Source organism: Drosophila guanche, unplaced genomic scaffold, assembly GCF_900245975.1.
Source record: "Drosophila guanche unplaced genomic scaffold, DGUA_6, whole genome shotgun sequence".
NCBI classification, from domain to species: domain Eukaryota; kingdom Metazoa; phylum Arthropoda; class Insecta; order Diptera; family Drosophilidae; genus Drosophila; species Drosophila guanche.
Genome location: NW_022995748.1, coordinates 5,378,904 through 5,395,497, shown reverse-complemented (window position 1 = coordinate 5,395,497; position 16,594 = coordinate 5,378,904). Strand labels below are relative to the sequence as shown.

The 16,594-nt window shown below is 46.5% G+C and overlaps 5 protein-coding genes across 7 annotated transcripts; 2 read left to right on the top strand and 3 right to left on the bottom strand.

The window, feature by feature from the left end:
* Window positions 1-573: 573 nt before the first annotated feature.
* On the bottom strand, window positions 574-2,460 carry LOC117583971. Its single transcript, XM_034272678.1, has 5 exons — window positions 2,375-2,460; window positions 2,091-2,305; window positions 1,425-2,034; window positions 838-1,365; window positions 574-780 (listed from the first exon to the last, which is right to left on the bottom strand). The coding sequence occupies exons 1-5, from the start codon at window positions 2,399-2,401 to the stop codon at window positions 574-576; spliced, it is 1,587 nt and encodes a 528-aa protein (XP_034128569.1). The 5' UTR covers window positions 2,402-2,460.
* An 827-nt stretch (window positions 2,461-3,287) lies between these two features.
* Window positions 3,288-4,490, top strand: LOC117584112 (transcriptional regulatory protein LGE1). The gene is made up of 2 exons (XM_034272864.1): window positions 3,288-3,769; window positions 3,831-4,490. The coding sequence occupies exons 1-2, from the start codon at window positions 3,358-3,360 to the stop codon at window positions 4,415-4,417; spliced, it is 999 nt and encodes a 332-aa protein (XP_034128755.1). The 5' UTR covers window positions 3,288-3,357; the 3' UTR covers window positions 4,418-4,490.
* A 1,274-nt stretch (window positions 4,491-5,764) lies between these two features.
* On the top strand, window positions 5,765-10,782 carry LOC117584110 (mucin-1). Of its 3 annotated transcripts, XM_034272861.1 has the most exons (5): window positions 5,809-5,909; window positions 8,265-8,270; window positions 8,408-9,510; window positions 9,582-10,555; window positions 10,586-10,782. In XM_034272861.1, the coding sequence occupies exons 3-4, from the start codon at window positions 8,409-8,411 to the stop codon at window positions 10,529-10,531; spliced, it is 2,052 nt and encodes a 683-aa protein (XP_034128752.1). In that variant the 5' UTR covers window positions 5,809-5,909; window positions 8,265-8,270; window position 8,408; the 3' UTR covers window positions 10,532-10,555; window positions 10,586-10,782. The 3 variants fall into 3 exon arrangements, with proteins under 3 accessions (XP_034128753.1, XP_034128752.1, XP_034128751.1); XM_034272860.1 differs by having other exon boundaries at window positions 9,582-10,782; XM_034272862.1 differs by lacking the exon at window positions 8,265-8,270 and having other exon boundaries at window positions 5,765-5,909; window positions 9,582-10,782.
* A 251-nt stretch (window positions 10,783-11,033) lies between these two features.
* LOC117583970 lies at window positions 11,034-11,444 on the bottom strand. The gene has a single exon (XM_034272677.1). It carries the CDS (start codon window positions 11,442-11,444, stop codon window positions 11,034-11,036), a length of 411 nt encoding a protein of 136 aa, XP_034128568.1.
* Window positions 11,445-11,463: 19 nt separating this feature from the next.
* On the bottom strand, window positions 11,464-13,824 carry LOC117584111. Its single transcript, XM_034272863.1, has 4 exons — window positions 12,376-13,824; window positions 12,213-12,317; window positions 12,062-12,158; window positions 11,464-12,001 (listed from the first exon to the last, which is right to left on the bottom strand). Exons 1-4 carry the CDS (start codon window positions 13,717-13,719, stop codon window positions 11,541-11,543), a joined length of 2,007 nt encoding a protein of 668 aa, XP_034128754.1. The 5' UTR covers window positions 13,720-13,824; the 3' UTR covers window positions 11,464-11,540.
* Between the last annotated feature and the right edge of the window lie 2,770 nt (window positions 13,825-16,594).

Sequence of the window (16,594 nt, the reverse complement as noted above, 5' to 3'; positions counted from 1 at the left end):
CCGCCCTGTCCAGGAATTGTTTTCCTCTACGCTCCCTTGAGCTCGTAAATATTTTATAAGTTTTCTTTACTCCGCTCCGCTCCGCTCCGCTGCAGGAACTAATTTTTGCTTTTATAGATGACATACGACTTCGACCCCACGCCCGCAGGCGATTCAACATCTACATTTCATTATAAATGACTTTGAAAATGTCCTAAACGTTGTAAATGGAGCAAGTGCGTGTTTCCGGCTGGAGATCTAGCTCTCAAAGGACTGTACTGCCTCAGCATTAAGTTTTAATGGTGGCTGGAGTTGCCCTCTCTCTGGACAGCAGTCAATAGACCATGAAAATTTATGACGATTAAGTTGGCCTAATGCAAGGCAAGTTGTCCATGAATATGACTTAATAGTCCACTTTGATTTTCAAGCAAAATAATGGCAAGAAAAATAGATAAATAAGTTACTTTCGGCGAAATGTTTGCTCAAAATATGCGTCACGTAAATTTATTTATTTATTCACATAAAAATGAGCCGTGGCAATATTTAAATATTATTGAAAGTCAGAATATTCACTTTATTTACGAATAAACTCCCTTAGACATTATGCAGCGTGGCAAATGAATGCACCCAAAAATGGTAAGTCATCCACTGAAATGTCATGTAAACAACAGTCACAGCCAGCAAATAGAGGAAAAGCGACATCCGAAACTCGTAGCCGCTCATGGACACATGAAATAAACTAGAGCCAAACATGAGAAAGAGAAACTGAATGCAAGTCTCTGTTGGACCTGTGACAATGATCTAAAACTAGCAATAGATTAGAGGCGGCACAAATCGGCGTGGAAGTGTATTACTCACATGGGTATTACTATTATAGCAGCCATGCCAGAGCAGCAGTGGGAGGGCCAGGAGTATGCCATATGTGACCATGCTCATGACCACACCGAAGGCAGCATCGAAGAACTTGCGTTGGATCAGATGCCACAGAATGATTACCTCGCAGAAGATGTCACCCAGGCCGAAGCACATCAGGGCAACCAGATCAGGCATCACATCAAACCTGAAGCTGACAAACTGCCAGGTGAGATTCTCAACCTCTTGGATCAAGTATCGCAAGGCCAGCGAGCTGAGGCTCAGTCCGAGGAGCGCATACGGCCACACATAATCTGGCTGCCTCAGGGAGTGTGTTGACATAAAGACCAGCACAGAGCTCAGCCAACAGATGACGACCAACAGGAGCCAGGCCTCAGGCCCAATGCCCAATGGCATGCACAGGAAGGGAAAGATCACAAGACTGAAGCAGTTTACATACTTGTTCCAGCCACACAATGGGCGATCAACTGCTAGAACAGGAATCAAATGAGCAGCCAGAAAGTAAAAGGGTATCTGAAAGGCACTGTCAAAGTAAATAATTCACAAAATATAAAGATAATAGTCGCACCCACCAGCAGTATACCTAAACAGCTTTGGGCACCTTTTGTGTTCCGAAATCCATTCACCGTTCGCCACCAAATTTTGCATCTTTTTAGCTGCCTACGCTTCGAATATCTGCCCAAGACTTCAGCGTCACTTTCCAAATTAGAGTAATCCTCCGGTGCATAGTCTTTGGGGGGATTCAGGCGCCAAAAGTTGGTGTGCGAGACCACAAAAACCACAACAGAAACCATGGAAAACACAAACAAGAAAATAATCACGCGAAATTTGAGCAGATAAATATCCTGATGAGTGTTTTCATGGACATCGTACTGCTTGCTGGTCACAGCTATCAAGTAACCAAATCCGAGTAAAATAAAAACCAAACTGGACCAAATGTTAACCCCATCCACTCGATATCCGCGAATGCACAAGACCATGACACCAGTGACAAAATGTCTCATTAAATCTCCCGTCATTCGGGAAAATTGCACTGCACTCAGATGTTCCACCTTGTCCACACAACTCCTCCAAATACTCAGATAATAAGGCACAAAGAAGGAGATGCCAAAGAACAGGTAGCTGAAAGCAAACTTTGTCAAGGGAAAAATATCCATGAGGGTAACAAAGTTCGGCATGAAGCTGGCGGACACCAAAGAGAATATTATTTGAAAGGAAAAGTCATTAAATATACCCACAAATATTCGGCTAGGGTATAGCTCATGCCAAAAATGGCCAACAAAAGCAGGAAACTGATCAGGGCATAGACAGATACAAAAGGCAAATGAAAGCTGCAAAAGGCAATCTGCAGGTGGTTCACAAAGTGCACAAACAATCCACAGGTGAACGTGGTCCTCACCAGCTCACAGGCCTGACTGGCATTGTACAGCGGCAAGTGCAGAGAACAGCGGGTCTAAAAAAGGGCACTTTAGATGATAAACAAGAGCTAGATGTCGGGATAGAAGTCCTCTCGAGTACTTGCCACATTTGAATGATCCACAAAGGACATGGTTACGCGAGAGTTTTAGCAGTGGGATTTTATTTTATTTTATGTGAGCGACTTCTCTAAGCCTGTTTTCACGTTGTGTTTTCTGTGCTCCTCTCAGTGATTTTCATTAGAGCTTACATAAACATTCTCGCACAAATATTAGCGCTCACATCTGATGATTTCTAATGGCCTCTTCAAGGTGCACATGCAAATGCATTGCCTTTGAAATGGGTCAACATATAGTAAGGTTCATGAGCGATCGCCATCGTCAACGTGGCGTTTCATCTCGTTGTTTTCCTTCGAGTAATGCAGTCCCCCAACTGGCAAGATTTCAGATTCCATGTTCTTGTCGTAATGAAACCTGATGCGACACATTTGGCAAATTGTCGCAGTAGTCGTATCAACATCGGCATCAAGCACCAGCAGCCATCAGCCATCAGCATCGTTTGAGCACTTGATATTCTGGCGTTTTGTGTACGGGCAGGAGAGAAAATCCGAGAATTTTTTGAGTTCGTCTCAATTAGAGGCAATTGAATTATTACACGGCGACACTCATTCAATTTTCAGCGATAGGGGGAACGTACATATACGAGTGCGAATACGAGTCTGTCGTCGGGGCAGACGAAAACAAATTGTCCGATAGATGAAACTCATGTGCCATGCGCTAGATGAAAGGATGATGCGAATACCCTACGGCAGGTGAGGCTTTTAGGTGCACTCTAAATTATTAGATTTACAATATTCAACAAGAGCAAACTGGCATCTCATTGGAGCTTCCTTTTGTTCTCTGTGTGTGGGTGGGTCTTGCAAGTGCCTGGCACTAGCCTGATATGCCCCATGCTCGTTTTTGTAGAGCAACGTGCCACGCATTTATCACTTTCCATGGATATACGCGTTGTAGCGATCCCGCAGTGGCTCCAGTTCGTCCGTGCCTATCGTCGCGTTCAGTTGAGATTGATTCGTGATCATCACTCATCATGAAATCCTGTTGCTCTGTGTTAATTCTGCTGCTCATTGCCGTCACCGTCCTGCATCCGAGCGAGGCGCGCGGTGGACGTGGTCGAGGCGGTGGCTCGTTTGGAGGTCTCTTTGGCGGCTGGCGAAAGTACAAGAAGCCCTCGTCGTCGGGCGGTGGTCGTCGTGTGGTGAGCGGCTCACCAGTGCACACGGCCATGTCTGTGCCAAAGCCTCCACCACCACCGCCGGCCCCACCGAAGGCAATGATGCCGCCAAAGCAGCAGATACCCAGCTATCCCCGCCAGCAGATGCCAGCGGGATACAACTATCCCGCACATCCGGCACAGGGAACATACTACTCCAATGCACACTCTTTGCCCGCGGGAGCCGTGTACTATGCCCAACCCCCCCTGTCCATGAACCGAGGATTGGGTAAGTCTATCAGCAGAAAGGGCCTTCCTTCCCGTATGATAATATCTTGAATATCCACCAGGAACTGGCGACTTTCTGACCGGAATGCTGGCTGGACACATGATGAACAACATGCTCTTTGGTCACCGTCATCATGTCTACCACAGAAATCGTGAAGGAGAGGAGCAAACGGCCCAGGGCAACGGTCGCCAGATCATAATCATCAACAATGGTCAGCCGGAGGGAACTGCTCTCAATGAGACAACCATTTCGGAGGAAGCTGGCGCTGCAATAGCTCCAGGGAATCCACTCACGGAGGAGGACGAGAGCTCCAGCGAGCAGTCTTCTGATGTCGAGGGTACAGCTCTGCCCCCACCAGGAACCATCATTTGCTTTCCCATCACACTCAACGAAACTGATCCCGAGCAGCCCGAAATGATGCGGGAAGTGGAGCGAGTGGTCTGCTTTCCGGCACCCTCTGCTTCAGAGTTGGCAGTCCCAATGGAGGGCTCCGAACTGGGCAGCACGACAACAACCGATCCACCCATTGTTGCGGGAGATATTGGAGGTGATACTTGGACTGAAGGTAGTGAAGCCAGAGAGCCTGTTGAGGTGGCCAGCTATGTGGCTGGCAGAGCTGCCAGTGTCGAGGTTGACGCTTTGATTTAGTAGCCTTAGGCTTAGATTTAAGTGTTATACCAAATAAATATTATTTAGTAATGAAATTACTATCTTTATTTGAGACCCAATGAAGTCTTTGTGAGTCCATAAGATACATGAAGTTGTTAAGAAAGAAACAATTCTCCGAATTCCGATGCATTACTTCTTTAACCCTACTTTCATCCAATTTCCCCCAATTTTTACCATAAAGCCCACACTAATTCCATTAAAAAAAGGCTTAAAGGTCGATAAGGGGATCCTGTAATACTATTACCCATCATAGGCAAGCAACAACAGGCGAGAGTGGCGGTTCAGAGCGCGTACCCACGTCAAGGCCCCCTTCAGGCTCCATCAAAATTCTGACAGTTGTGGATGGACATGGTGTCGCACCCCCACACGGGCACGACTGCCCCCAAGAACAACAATATGCATCGCCTCAGCGCACAAGCACAACAAATATCATAGCGAAAGCCAAGGCATATTGCAAGTAAGGTAGAGCCCAGACTCAGACTCGTTCCACTCATTAATACGCAGATGACATCGCATGTGTGGATGGGGCGAAGAAAAAACTAGGCTAGCCGCAGAGCAGATCGAGGTAATGCCTTACCTTCTTCTCAATTTACCTTGATATCAACGTTGAAGCTGAAAACGGTGGATGGAATGGGACGCGACGCGACGCGACGCGCGTTCAAGTCCAAGCAGCGACACGGGCTCGAAAACACCTACACACAAAGCTTTTGAGTGGCATTGTGTGCGTGTGTGAATGTGTGCGATGATCCAACAACAGCAATGAAGCTCACTTGGCTCTCATTAAATCCAGCAAAACACCCACAGCAACACCAACAGCTACAACAGCAAAAACAACAGTTACAAAGCGAGCCGCCAACGTCAGGCGATGAAGCAACTGAAAACAAGAAGCACAGGGGATGAGAGAATGATGAGAGACATTGAGAAGCTTCGGCTAGATGCACCTCCCGATATCATTCACACAATTACGGGCGCAGTAGCGTTAACAGAGCGACGCTATTTCAAGTGGGAGAACTAAACTTTAGATATTCACATATGTTTTTGCTCAGTCAGTCCCGGGCTTATCAATGATTCAGCGAACCCATGTGAATGAGATTATGAAGTATATAACACAGAAGCATCTCTGACAGAGATACCAGAAATCCCCATGCAGTGCGACTCCCCTCCAAAAGTAAACGACAAAAAAACTAAAATTAAATAAAAACATAAAGCACACACAACGTCAAAAAAGAGGGAGCGCGAGAGACCCCAGAGATGACAAATACTTGTATAGCGGCAACAAAAGCCACAACAAGTTGGTGCCTCGCTCTCGCGGTCAGCGCTCCGCTCCGGTTTGTTCGGGAGCAAAAACGCGTACAATTTTTCAACCGCATTTCAGTTGCTCGAAAAACTTTGCACGGAACAAAAGCACAAATCGCACGCGGCAGAAACAGATCCACAAATAAAAAGCACAGCTAATAAACCACCAAACAAAGTAAATATTTAACAAGTAGTCGTACACACGGTTTTATCATATCCAAAATTAATCCTACTACATACTCGTAGTGTTGTGGGTGCTCCAGCTCTATCTCCAAATGAAAAAAAAAAAAAAAATTGTGCTAAATTTATGTTTATTGGCTATAAAGTGGAAACACCAATTGCATTAATTAAGCACCTAGTATTGCGGTGGGGCTTTGTTTATACTTGAACTAATTCAAGGTCGAGTCACGCTAAAAGGAAAACAATACACCAGCGAAACACCAAACACATGTCAGACATATTCCAAAAGACAATTCAAAGTGGTTTTTGGAGCCCTTCCAGGTCCACTTAAGCAGCAAAATTGTACAAATATTTCTCGGCCTAATATATCAACAGATGTTTTTTCTAGTTTTTTCATATCTGAAATTGTTCTATCGATGCCATCTGTATGTCTTTCAAAATCCGAACAAAGAACCTCCAGAATCTATTTTTACATTCAACTAAAATTAGGAAATTCCCTGTTTTCAATGACGTTCCAAGGCGCCAGTGCATCAGAGAAGGGAGGCATAATTCTATGAATTACATTTATTTGCCATGCAACTTTACGGGAGAAAATCTAAATTCATTCAAGGTCCAAAGTGCTGGAGAAGTTTTGCTGCTCCACAATTATATCATTTCCAAATAGTTTCGAATGTTGAAACAGCTGTGCCAGTATTATGTTTCGTCTATACATTCGCATAAATATTTATCAACAACTGCTTAAATAGAGAAAGCAAAGCTTCGGTTTTCAAGAGTATTCCACTTCAAACTTCGTTGCGGGTAACCGGCTTTTGCAGCCCAATTAAGTTTATTTTTATATCTTTTGCATGGCCCCTGATTTGGCAGCCGTGTTTTGACTATTATATAACTCTTAAATAATGAAAAAACTCTCTCAAATAGTCACTCAATCAATGAATCACATTATGAAGTACTTTGAAATGAGTATTTTTCTTTGATTTCAAAGCTAATCTAGAATCGCATTAACATTTGAACCCAATAGCGATAAGCTGACAAATTCTAGACAGAATCTCGCAGCTACGAATATTGTTTATGCCCCAGTGGGCAGCAGCCTTAAGATGTTTTCAATTCTCAGAAATTCAGGCAATAAACCAGCTTTCGCATTGAACGATTTCCCGATTGACGTCACAGCTGCGCATGCGCTGCAGTCGGATGACTCATGGAGTCATGGCTAACAAGTTTGTGGCTTCGCTTGTCTGGTTTCCAGCAGTTGCAATCTCATCTGTATACAATTGCCGAGTTGCTTATTTGCATACAGCTCTTTCGATCTACATACATTTCTATTTGTTTAGCTTTGGGCCAGCATTCAAATACGATATGGTTTATATGGTTTACAAATTGTGTACTTAGAGCTTCTGTTTTTGTTTGAAGTGTGAATCAGAAGTCTAACTTAAGGCCTATATTGCCAGGTTCTTTTTGTGTTTCCATCTTAGCACGTCATTTAGTTCGTTTCCAACTCATTCCAAAAGTCTCAATCGATTTCTAAAAGGTCGAAAGTCTGCAAGTTTTCTTTAACAAATTCCAAACCGAGCGTGAAGTCACGCAAACACTGACCCTCCCATTGCGCTACTTATAATCCATTCTTTGTTTGCTCTAAATACGTTTCAGCCAAGTGTTAATCATTAATTGGGTAAATAACTTCCAAGCATATAGAAAAAAATTGTATTTGTTGCAGTCTATTAAATACCTGAATATTCGATGACATTTAGCAATTGATTTGTAGAAACATTTGAGGTTTTTCCACGCTTACCAGAGTCAATCTGAATGCATTTTCTTATTATAACACTTTACTCTTAACTCAGGAACTAAACTTATGACAAATTTTCCTCTTACTCAAAGACTTGACCTCCAAAATGTTGTGCGGCAGACAGGGTGCGCCTGGAAGTCAAATGAAATGAAAAGTCAATCGAGTGTAGCCACGCGACAAGCCGACCAAAATCAGCAAGTTAATTATCATTAAGAGGGCGACCAAGACACGCATAACGCGCTTGGAATCCGGCAGTGGTGCAAGGGGGAAGCCTCCAAGCCTCCTCCAAGTCTGGCAATCAGGGCGTGACATTACGTCAGTGTTCGACCCTGTCCTGCCCTGCCCTGCCCTGCCCAGATCGGCGAAACTTTTGGCGCAAATATGGGATAGAAATTAGGGATGGAGAATGGTGCAAATGGAGGCTCCAGGCTTGAGCTTGCTTAACATTTTTGTGTTTTATTTAGAGCGCTAATTGAATCAATTGTTTTTTTACATAAACATAAACTAAATTCAGGCCTCGCGGGCAGATGATGACTGACAATAAAAATGAAAATGGGGCGACGAGAGCAGAAGGTTGGGTTTGAGGCCGCAGCTGGAGACACTCTAGCAGAGATAATCTTACGCTGGTAAAAGCAATAGAATCTTCTAGGCTTTGGGACCTTAATTGAGATAACTGTGAGTAATTGAGTGTTGATGTTGATCTCTTGCAGCATGTCGCATACGCCACTGAAGCGACTGAGTGGCAGCCTGGTTGTAGTCCTGCTGCTCCTGGCCCTAATCGCAAACGATGTCCAGGGCAAACGCTGGTTTGGCGGCGGCGGCAGCAAGAGCCGCAGCTCCAGTTCCAGCAGCTACTCGCCGCGACGCACTTCCTCCTCTTCATCCACGTCGCATTCACACGCGAATCCCTCGTACTCGCACTCGGACATCAGTCGTCTGAGCTATGGCGGTGGCACCCAATCGCAGCCCAGTAAAGTGAGCATGGGTCAGTCACAGAGCAGTCACAGCTCCGCACCGATTGGATGGAATGTTCCCAAGGCACAGGGTCCGCCGCCTGCATACTCCGCCAGCAATCCGGCCGGCGGAGCACACACCAACATCCACGAGCGTCCGCCTGCATACAATCCGGCCTACAAGCCGGCAGCACCGCCAAGCTACGCGGCGGCCACCAACACCCACAGCAACAGCCCCAGCAGCAGCAGCAGCTACAACGCCAATGCCCGGCCAGCAGTCGGAGCAGGAGCAGCAACCGGAGCTGGAGCTGGAGCTGGAGCTGGAGCGGCTAGCTCCCACTACACACCCGCATCGAATTATAGACCCAGGGCGAACTCCACGGGCGGTGGCTTTGGCAGCGGCTATCACACTCCCATCTCGGCCAGCAGTGCGCACAACGTGCAGTCCAGCTATCCGCGTCAGCAGGGACAAGTGCCGCAAGGAGCCACCTACTATCCGGCAGGACAAGTGCCAGCGGGCGCCACCTACCATCCGGCAGGACAGGTGCCGGCGGGAGCATCGTATCACCCGGCTGGGCAGGTGCCGCATGGCGCCACCTATTATCCAACTGGACAGGTGCCAGCGGGCGCCAGCTATCATCCGGCAGGCCAATATCCTGCGGGTGCCAGCTATCATCCGGCAGGTGCCACATACCACAGTCCCGGACAGATTCCCCCAGGAGCCACCTACTATCCGCAGGCACCCATGGGCGGTGGTGTGCCGCCAGGTGCCACCTTCCTGCCCGCAGGTGGAGCCCTGCCCGCTGGTGCCACCTACTATCCACAGGCCCCACAAAAGTCTGGATCAGGTTTTGGATTGGGTGAGTTTACCAGATTACGTTCTCCATTGTAAGATTATCATCCACTAAGACACGAATTGATCTGCTTGCAGGCACTGGGCTCATTGCTGGCGCTCTGGGAGGTGCCATTCTGGGTCACGCCCTGACACCCACCCAAACTAGAGTCGTGGAGCATGCCCCATCGTACTCTGGCGGTGGCGGTGGCGGCGGCGGCGGTGGCGAGGACAAGATCATTATTATCAACAACGGACCCCCGGGATCCGTGACCACCAGCGAAGTGGGATCGGGCACAACGGTAATCAACGCGGGAGGAGTGCAGCAACCAGCCGGGCAGCCAGCGGCTCCCTTTGCACCTGCACCACAGTTACCGGGCGGCGCACCATTAGCGCCATTAGCTCCGATAGCTGCAGCACCACAAGCACAAGCAGTTCCTGGAGCAACACCTGCGGATCCGAGTGCCGCTGTGGCTGCTGCTGCTGTTCCTGCTCTTGCTGCTGCTGCTGCTTCACCCGTTCCTGGAGCACAGCCGGCAGCTGCGGCTGATCCAAATGTGCCTGCTCCTCCCGCTGATCCCAATGCACCACCTGCTGCTGGTGGAATCATCTGCGTGCCAGTGAAGGTGCCCGAACCAGATCCAACTGATGCCACAAAGACCATTGAAGTGGAGAAGATCGCCTGCTATCCAGCACCTCCGCCAGAAGCAGCGCCCGTCAATGGAACGGCTCCTGCTGTCGAGGGGGCAGTCCCTGCCCCGGCTTCCGTTTCCAATGTGGCAGCCGCAGTTACCCAATCGCCCGACGCCGCTCATCTTGCACCATTCCAGCCGACGACGCCCTTCACCGTGCCCGAGGGTTCGGTGCCATTGGCTCCGCTAACGCCGGGCGCTAATCCTGATATCATGAAGATGCCGGGCCTCACATCTGCTCGTCTCTCCGCAGAGTCCGGACTGAAGGATGCACACAATGTGGCGGACAAGTCCTTCACCCACTTCAGTCTCGTCTCGACGCTGATGACCCTCTTGGTGGCCTACTGTCTCCACTAAGAGATCCACAGGGGGGTTACCCCACCATTTAGTGTCATTGGCACAAGCTCTTTGAAAGCTTTTCCCTAAATTATTGCCAGTCTATCGGACACGAGCTGTGCCCTCTCATATGTGTATCTAACCCCTCCCCCCCCCCAACAGTCGGTTCTCTTTATATACTTTGTAAACAAATCGAATTTTTGATATATACTCGTACGCGTAGTTCTGTTAGACCTCAAGTAAAACCACCAATAAAAGTATCGTAAACTGGATCTGGATTGAATTTGAATTTGAATTTGAATTGGGCATCCACATGTGTCGGCCCTGGTATCTTCAGCTTTTTGTAAGCACACTCCTCGAAGTTCACTTTCTTGCCGATAGAGGTTGCAAGTTGGCTTGCAACTAACAGCCTCTATCGGTAATAAGCGCCCTCTTGTGTTCGTTTTTGCGTATAGTACTATGAGCTGCACTTTAAAATCAACAGATGGCGCTGGTAAGCTCACTGATAATAATTAGTTGAAGTTTAGTCCGATTTTGTGGAATTTATAGCTTTCTGGTTCTTTTGCGTTTGCTCCACGATTTTGGGTTCCTTTTCCTTGCCGAAGTTGTTTACGGCCTTCTCCACATCCTCTGCAAAGTGCTGAACGTAGGTAGGCGTCTGATTCAGCATGTTGAAGGCTTTCTTGACGGTGTCATTCCAGGAGTCCACGAAGGAGTCTCGCCATGGCATCGGCTCGAATTCCTCTTCGCATTGCTCCGGGCTCTTCCAGCAGCAGATCCTGTCCTTCAGGTTCTTCGCGTAGGGCCGAAGATTTTCTCTGGCATTCTCCAAGAGCACAGCCGAATGCTCCGAGCTCTCCCAGACTCCCAGCTGCTTGGTGGCAAAGGCAACGCCAGCCACCACGCCCAGTTTGACAATTACCACATAAACCATGGCAAAAAAAAACGATAAGTTTAAACAGGCAGAATGAATGGTTATTAATTTTTGAAATTCGAATGGAAAGTCGTTGAATGTTGGGATTTATTTTTGTCAGAAAAAGTTTCCACGCCTTTCCATTCGCTCGACTAGAGTGGAAGTGCGAAGTTGGTTGCGACTTTGTCGATGTTTTGTCAGTGACATTCGTCGAGTCTCTTCGATCGCTGCAAGTCGCTCCAGCAGACTGTCGTGCTGCGCCCTTAGCGCTTCCATCTCAGATCGCTTTGTGCCCACAGCCTCCACCGTCTGGTCATAGTCTGCTATGAGCAAAGGATACAACACGATGCCGCCCTTGTGGCGGACATTCCCGAGGTCACTGAGTAGCTTGTTGTGGGTTTTGTTGCAGCGATAGGCCTTGACCCTCAAGGCTTTGAATTGGTTCTTCAGGGACTCGAGTATGCATTGGGCCGCCGTCAGCTTGCGGCTCAAAGTCTTTCGACGACACCTCAGATGGGACACTGAATGGATTTTGCTATTGATGAGGTTCGACGCTTTTAGGATGCTCAAGTTTCTGGCTGAAAGGGGGGTCAAATTTAGGACAATTTTGTTGCTTCTTTCTTAAGTGAAAAACTCACACTCCAACGTTCTGTCCAAATTCTCAACATCCGCTTCAACTGACAGATATTTGTGCATGGTCAGGTGCTCGGAAATGGTGTCCATTTTATGAATTTTCTGTAAAGAAAATGTTTACAGCTCTTTTATGTGTTGTACACCGCCAAGTCCTACCATTTTAATGTGCGAATATGTGTGTTGCTTCAGTATTAGATTCAGACGTGTCTCCGACAACTCATCGCGCATTTTGCTCAGCCTTCTAGTTGTATTTGCAGCCAGCTGTGGGGGCAAACTGGGAATTATTTACTCGTCAACTAGTTCCAAAATGTTTGCTTACAATTTTCAAATTATCCGAAAAGTTGGGGCATACAAGTAGCGTATCATTGATAAGGCTCTCCAGACGCTGCCACAGATTATCGTCTTGGGTTCTCCTGTTGTCCTCTTCGCTGACAAGTCGCTGCACCTCATCGCGTGCCACTTGGACAGAGAGCTGCTCCCGCTTCAGCCAGTAGTCCAACTCATTTAGTGCGAATCGACAGCGACTCTGATTGTTCTTATTCATTTCTGCATTTTTACTGGGCGTTACCAGGGAGTACTTGCCACGGCGCACCAGAATGTCGGTAATCCTGTTTGATAAATATTGGTTTGTGAAGTGCTCGAAACGATACCCATCAGCCTCTGCCAGCAGTGCATCCATGAGCTTAGCTTTATCCAGTGTTTGGTTTAGTAAGCGTTCAGGTTTTTCGGCTTTGGCAACGACTTTGTCAATGATTTCGTCCAGAAAGTTGCAGATCGTTGGGTTCAGCTCCAGAGGCACAATTTCATCCTCAATGATCTGCACCTCATCTGAATCGAAGACGAAATCAGCTTGTTTCAATGGAGCTGGCTCGTCCTCGGTGAACTTAACGGACAACTCAGCATCATCTGCAAACGAATCACTTTGCTCGATCTCTGAGGAGGAGACTTCCGCCAGACTATGTGCACTCAGCCCCAGTGGAGAAGGCTGCGCCTCGGACACGCTCTCCTGGTCTGTGTCCGTGTCTGCCATGCCCGTCGAGTTGGCAGCCGAACGGCCTCTAATGGATCCCGGTATGCTCACTGCCTTTTCCTGGTCAACTCCCTCCTGCAACTCCAGCTCATGGCAGCTGGGAAGGTCGCGCAGCTGGTTGAGCAGCTCCACATAATTCTTCAATTCAACAGCCTCCTCGTAGCCCGTTTGGCTGGTGTTTTCTTCATCACTTGCAACAGCTTCATTTTCTGAGCGAAGCGAAACAGCATCTGCTTGGGGTTTCAATTGAAATTCCACCACAGACTTGGGGCGTTGTTTAAGTTTGTTTATGTAGAAGCACTCCGTCGCCTGGGACTTAGGGCTGCTGCTGGATTCTGGCGATTTATGGGGATTTATATGGAGTGCATCTTCGTTTTCTGGCTGGGAATTTGGAAGTCCTTTAATTAGGTCAATCTCAGGGGATTTCTCGAAATCGTCGTTTGTGTCGTCTTCAGCATCGATTGCATGCAGCTGCCTTTTCTTCTTTGAAACTTCTAGAAGGTTCTCCGATGTGGCTTCATGCGAGTTTGCCTGAAAATTTCGAAACTTTTCGCTGAAAACTGAATGGGAAGTCTCGACTAAGGTGTGGCCCAATGTCTCACTTTTGGATTTGGATTTGTTTGATTTTGCCATTACAAAAAAGATTCAAATAGGTAATAAGTCAGTGTGGTATCAAATGTGTGCAGAAATTGCACAAGCTAAAACGTGTCAAAGTAAAATTAAAATTAACATGTAAAGTAACAGGAAAATCATATTTGAAAACTAAAACCCTTCAACATTGTTCGAAAAAAATCGTTTCCCATTAAGGAAGAGTGCTGTACGTGAATCTCTTTCTCTGAATGCCAAACAATTTTACTTTGGTTGCCCTCCTGCTGGCACATGAATATTTATGAGCAGCTTCGATGGGAATAGAATTTCGGACACAATTCTATTTGCATAATGGATTTTTAATTGAATTGGGGTTGCTGACACGAAACACTTGTCGTGCCAAAATAGCCATAGATTCGTGTTGATTGACCAACAAATTATTTTACTTTCGGTGGCATAATAATGGTGAACTTCTGAATGTTGAAACGTGATGTTTAGAAGCTCAGTTAACAGATAAATAAAGTATCTTTTGGAATGAAATAAATCAGTTCAAGTTAAAGTTAGAGCTTGAATGTTTTGCTGGGGAAATGGGAATGTCCTCCCAACAGAACTCAACGTTTACTCGCACTGTCTGCCACAACTTTGTGTGTGTCACTTCATAGTCTGCCATTTATAAATGTGTTCTCTCAGAGGGTTTGAAAAGTGAAACAGGCAGTTTTGCATGTTAGGCAGCAGCTGCTCGGAGTGAACTTTCCACATTGCCACAAAACCCATCATTTAAATTAGAAAATCTCAACTGCTGGGGCATCAATCAGCAGCGAGTTCTTCTCGGTTCCAAGTGTTAGTTTTCCCTTTGGGTGGGAAACTTTTATAATTAGCTTCAGGGGCGGACACGATGACTCATTTTGCTGAGACTTGCATTGACTTTCATTTCAATTATTTGCAGAAAGCTTTCCAGAAATGCTCAAATAAAATGTAGCCGGTTGCTTGTGCGACTTTTTTAGGGGAAATGTAGAAAAGTTTGTGTAGTTCGAGACACAATTAGCCCTGGCCAATGCCAATGATTCCTTTGCCTTCTGCCACATGAAGCAGCAGAGTGCCACAGACGGGAGCATGTGATCAGTAATGCAATTAAATCGATTCCTCTGCTCATTTTCAATCATTTCAGCGACAGGAAACAGGAAGCTGCCAGAGAGCTGCACCCTCGTTGCAATTAATGTAGGAATACCCCAATAAAAGGTGCCTCTGCCAGGAAATTGCAGCTACTCCCCCGAGGTACAGCAGCAATAAGCAAATTCAATTGTACTCTTCTCTGCTTCAGCATTGGCCACCAACTGTTGACGTCTTACCTTAGGAATTGTTCACTTTTTCGCTCTAATGTCTGTGCGTGGCTTACGTGTTTCGTTTGCAAAAGACAAAGACAAAAGGCACGTTCTGTTTCATTTTCTAAGGACAGGAAAAAGGCTTGTCCCTCTTTGGTGTCAGTGGAACATTTAATTTTATTTCTATTTACTTTCTGCTGCAGACTGAACCATTTTGTGGCCAAAAATGTTCCTAAATATTTCTTAAATGTTTTCTTAAGTGTTCTGGTAGTCCCTCAAGTACTTCACACTTTGCTCGCTTCCCATCTCGATTAGCAATTGCTCTGCCATTTGGTTTGCCTTTGAATTTCCGTTTCCGCTCGAAGCTCTCGGCTGTCGTTGTCGTTGGTGTCACCTCCATAGCAATGTCATTTCCGTCTTGCGGAGGCACCTGAAAGATGGCCAACGTCCAGCAGCAACATCGACATCCGTCAGTGTCCTCAGCGCTTCCGCGTCTTTTCCATTTTACTTTACAACTTTAAAGTTTCTCTGGCTATTTCCTCTATTTTCTTCCGCTGTGCCCCTCGCTCACCGCGCTGATGATGGCTTTCACAAAAACAGACATCGCAATGCAATTTTTTCCCCACTGATTTATTCAGGCTGGCAATCGGCAATTTTAATGGAGTTCCTTTATTCATTCTGGGGGCTCCCATATTTATTTTGTTGATTCAGTTTTAATGGTGAAATAACTGCGCTTTCAATGCGCTAATGACATTTCCATTTACTGCTTTTCCTTTTTCCCCACGCTTCCACCTGTAATTACCCCAATTCGCCCGCTAATTGCACTTTCCGCTGTGGAGTTTGGCTTAATTACGAGTTTAATTTACTCAAGATGGAACTTCTCGAGCTTAATTGAACCATCGTAATTATTTACAGGAGCATCTGCCATGGACAACAGAATATGTCTGAGGTCATGTCGATAAATATATTGTTCCCAGAGCAATTGATGCCATTTCCAGAGCAAGAGAGCAAACTTTCTCTTGCGGGTTCTGCCAGTTAGTAAAGCTTCCAAGTGGAGTGGAGTCAACCTGGACCAAAACCAGAATCTAAACTAGAACTAGTACAACGGGTATGACCGGAGACCACAAGCTGATAAATTTTCGAATTTGCATGCTAATGAATGGTTTTGCTGCAAAGTTTTGAACTTTTGCATTTGGATGCGCATTCTGGTACGCTGCTGTGCGGTCGCAGGTACAGTCTGTCGTTGCTAGATAGAACGCGAAAAGAGATTTTCAGGTGGCAACTCGGAAAAAGCTGAGCTGCGTTTAACATTTATTAAACTTCACACCCGCTGCACTGTACACAAAAATGTCATAAATATTACATAGCGCTGGCGGAACGGAACGCTAGCACTGTTAACAGCACAGTTTAACAGCCTGTTAGCTGTTAGCGCTCTCCGACAGCGTTCTTAACAGTGGGCTTGCGCTCGCTCTCGCTCTAACAGCCGCGACAGTACGGGAATATTCCCACTACATTACTTATACACATGTACAAACATATGTGGCGGTGCTTACGTTTGGATTACAGCAGCAGCAGTCTGCTGCTAATCTTCATGTTAG